The following is a 3,118-nucleotide window of genomic DNA, read 5'->3' as shown; positions in this document are numbered from 1 at the left end:
CTATCAATTGGTATCAGAGCAACTTCTTTCTAAAAGGTTAACACCTAGAAAGGATCTTGATCATGGCTGCTCCACCAAACCTCGAGGAAGGATAATTAACCACAAAACCTCCAAAATTCAATCAAAAGTATTATGGTTGGTGGAAAACCCGAATGCATGACTTCATTATGGCTAAGGACTCAAATCTTTGGGACGTGATTTGTGATGGTCCCTATGAAAACTGTTGGATAAGGAACAAGGACTGCTCCAAAAACTAGAAAAGAATACAATGATGTCGACTGAAAATATGTTGAGAAGAACTTTAAGGCGAAGAAGATACTTATATGTGGTATTCGACCAAGCGAGTATAATCGTGTCTCGGTGTGTGAATATGCCAAGAAAATTTGGGAAGCTCTTCAAACTACTCACGAGTGAACTACTCAGTTAAAGCAGTCCAAAATATACATGTTTACCGCTGAGAATGAGCTTATTAAAATAAAGGAGGATGAGTCCATTCAAGAGATGCATACCCGTTTCACCTCCATAATCAATGAGCTTTATTTTCTTGGAGAAATAATACCAACCAATAAGATAGTCCGGAAGATACTCACTGTTCTACCAGGTTCATGGAAAAGCAAAGTTAATGCCATCACTGAAGCCAAAGACCTGCAGAAACAGACTATTGATGAGCTTATTGGAAATCTCAAAACCTATGAGATAAAGAGAAAGAAGGATCTTGAAAGAAAAGAGCCCAAGAAGTTGCCAACAATGACTCAAGTAGTGATGAATCTGAAATAGCATAACTCACTCAAAGATTCCAAAAGATGGTTCGAAGAAACGGTGGGATCCAAAGAAAGGAAGTTTTAGTAGGAACTACAAAGGAAATGATTGTTGTCATAAGTGTGAAAAACTCGGATACTTCATTAGAGATTATCCTCTTCATAAGTAGGATCGTTATAAAAGCAATACTAATAAGGCAGTTACGAGGAACTCGGTCCCTGGTAGGAGGTTCATAAGAATAGAGCCACTGGCAACGTAGTGAAGCATGCTCTAGCTGTCTGGGGAGATTCCTCCAGTGAATCTAAAGGTGAGAATGACCAAGGAGAAACATCTATGATGGTTGTTGATAATAAATCTTCAGAATATGAGTCTATCTTTGCACTCGAGGCTAAATATGATGATGATAATGATGAGGACAAGAAGTAAGATGAGCTAAATTTTCTTGATGTTCAAAGAAATTTGAAAACTTACTCAGAAAAAATTAATGTCATTAGCAAATGTGTTTATTGGTGCCTATCATAGCCTCATTAATGAGAAAAATGCTCTAACCAGAGAAATTAGTGATGTAGAACAAGAAAGTGATGATATGATAATTTTTATTGTAGACTTGAAGGAACATGTGAATGAAGTAATTAGAGTAAATACTTTGTTAAAAACAAAATAAAGAAATGGATGGATACCCCTAAATGAAAAAAAAATGGCTAGTGAGGCTCAACTTGAGCTTGAAAACGAGCTTAAGAAAATCAAAAGGAGTCTTGCTACTAAGCTAGAAAAGAATAGACAACTTCAGGAGAATCTAAATAGAGGCTTAAAATGATCTTGATAAGTCACTTCACTAGACCTGGTCTTCTGATGTAATTGCTTCTATGTACAAGGGTAATGGTAGAGGCATGCAAGGAATCGAGTTCCAAAAGGCGAAAACCCTATATAATCCCCATAACAAGTATGTTACTATGACTGATAATTAGCTATGTGCTCATTGTAGTCAGACTGGCCCTTACATGGATTCATGTAAAGCTAAAATTCAGTCTCTATAGAAAAATAAAAAATTTGTTGAAAAGAAGCCTACAATTGAGGAATTTGGTTCCCTAAAAAGAAAATATGTGTTGTTTGCATTGGCTAAAAGAAATTTGATTCACACGTTCTATCATTATAAAGGATCCAAGCTGGCTTGGGTTCCTAAATCTAATAAGTGATTTTGTGTGCAGGCTGGAGTGAGAGGAGTCAGTCAAATATTGTACATGAATAGTGGTTGCTCGAAGCATATGACCGGAATAATGGATGTTTTTCTCTCACTCAAGGCCTTTCAAGGTGAGAGTGTATCTTTTGGAAACGACAAGAAATGGTACATTCTTGGTGTTGACAAAATTTACAAAATACTCTCTCATACAATTGAGAATGTGTACTATGTGAATGTCTTGAAATATAGAGTGTTGAGTGTGTCTCAAATCTGTGGTAAGGGAAATGAAGTGAAGTTCTTGTTGTAATCGTGCACTGTCACCAATATCAAATCTGGTGAAGTAGTGCTGATAGCCAAAAGGTTCAAGAACATCTATGTTGCAGAATTTGATTCACTGAATGGTGGTGATTTAACATGCCTAAGTTCCATTGATGATGATGCTGAATTACAGCACATGTGACTAGGACATGCAAGTTTTTCATTGCTGAACAAACTGGTTATGAAGGACATGGTTCGTGGACGGCCAAAGACCAAGTTCCAGGATCACAAGATGTGTGATTCTTGTGTAAAAAAGAAGCAGGTTAGGTCTTCTTTTAAACCAAAGAAAGAAGTAAGAACCTCGAGGCCACTTGATTTTCTTCATATGGATCTTTGTGGACCTATGAGGATTCCAAGTAGAGGAGGATTCCAGATTTACTTGGACATCATTTCTAAGAACCAAGGATGAAATATTTCCCATGTTTGTTGCATTTGTAAAATAAATTCTAGTGAAACTAGGAAATCATATTGTGAGTATTAGATCCGATCATGACACTGAATTTGACAATGCTAAGTTTGATGAATTCTATGCTAAAAATTGTATAAGTTACAACTTTTATGCTCCTAGAACATCTCATCAAAATGGTATTTTGGAGAGGAAAAATAGGACTCTTGGAGATATAGCTAGAATAATGTTTATCAACAGTGGTGTGCCTAAAAATATTAGGGTTGAAGCAGTCAATACTGCTTGCTACTTGATTAAGAGGTGCATGCTCAGGCCCCTGCTTGAGAAGACTACCTATGAACTTCTCAATGGGTGAAAACCCAAGCTGACTTACCTGAGAGTCTTTGGATGCAAATGTTTCGTTCTCAACAATGGTAAGGATGATTTGGGAAAATTTTATGCAAAAAATGATAAGG

At 36.6% G+C, this 3,118-nt stretch overlaps 1 protein-coding gene across 1 annotated transcript; it reads left to right on the top strand.

The window, feature by feature from the left end:
• The first annotated feature begins 444 nt into the window (after positions 1-444).
• On the top strand, positions 445-2,497 carry LOC142173490 (uncharacterized). Its single transcript, XM_075239088.1, has 5 exons — positions 445-756; positions 985-1,181; positions 1,282-1,387; positions 1,968-2,214; positions 2,391-2,497. Exons 1-5 carry the CDS (start codon positions 445-447, stop codon positions 2,495-2,497), a joined length of 969 nt encoding a protein of 322 aa, XP_075095189.1.
• The last annotated feature ends 621 nt before the right edge of the window (positions 2,498-3,118 follow it).

The sequence above is a fragment of the Nicotiana tabacum genome, chromosome 19 (assembly GCF_000715075.1).
Source record: "Nicotiana tabacum cultivar K326 chromosome 19, ASM71507v2, whole genome shotgun sequence".
Classification (NCBI taxonomy): domain Eukaryota; kingdom Viridiplantae; phylum Streptophyta; class Magnoliopsida; order Solanales; family Solanaceae; genus Nicotiana; species Nicotiana tabacum.
Note: the sequence above shows the minus strand (reverse complement) of the source record. Positions and strands in the feature narration are given on the sequence as shown.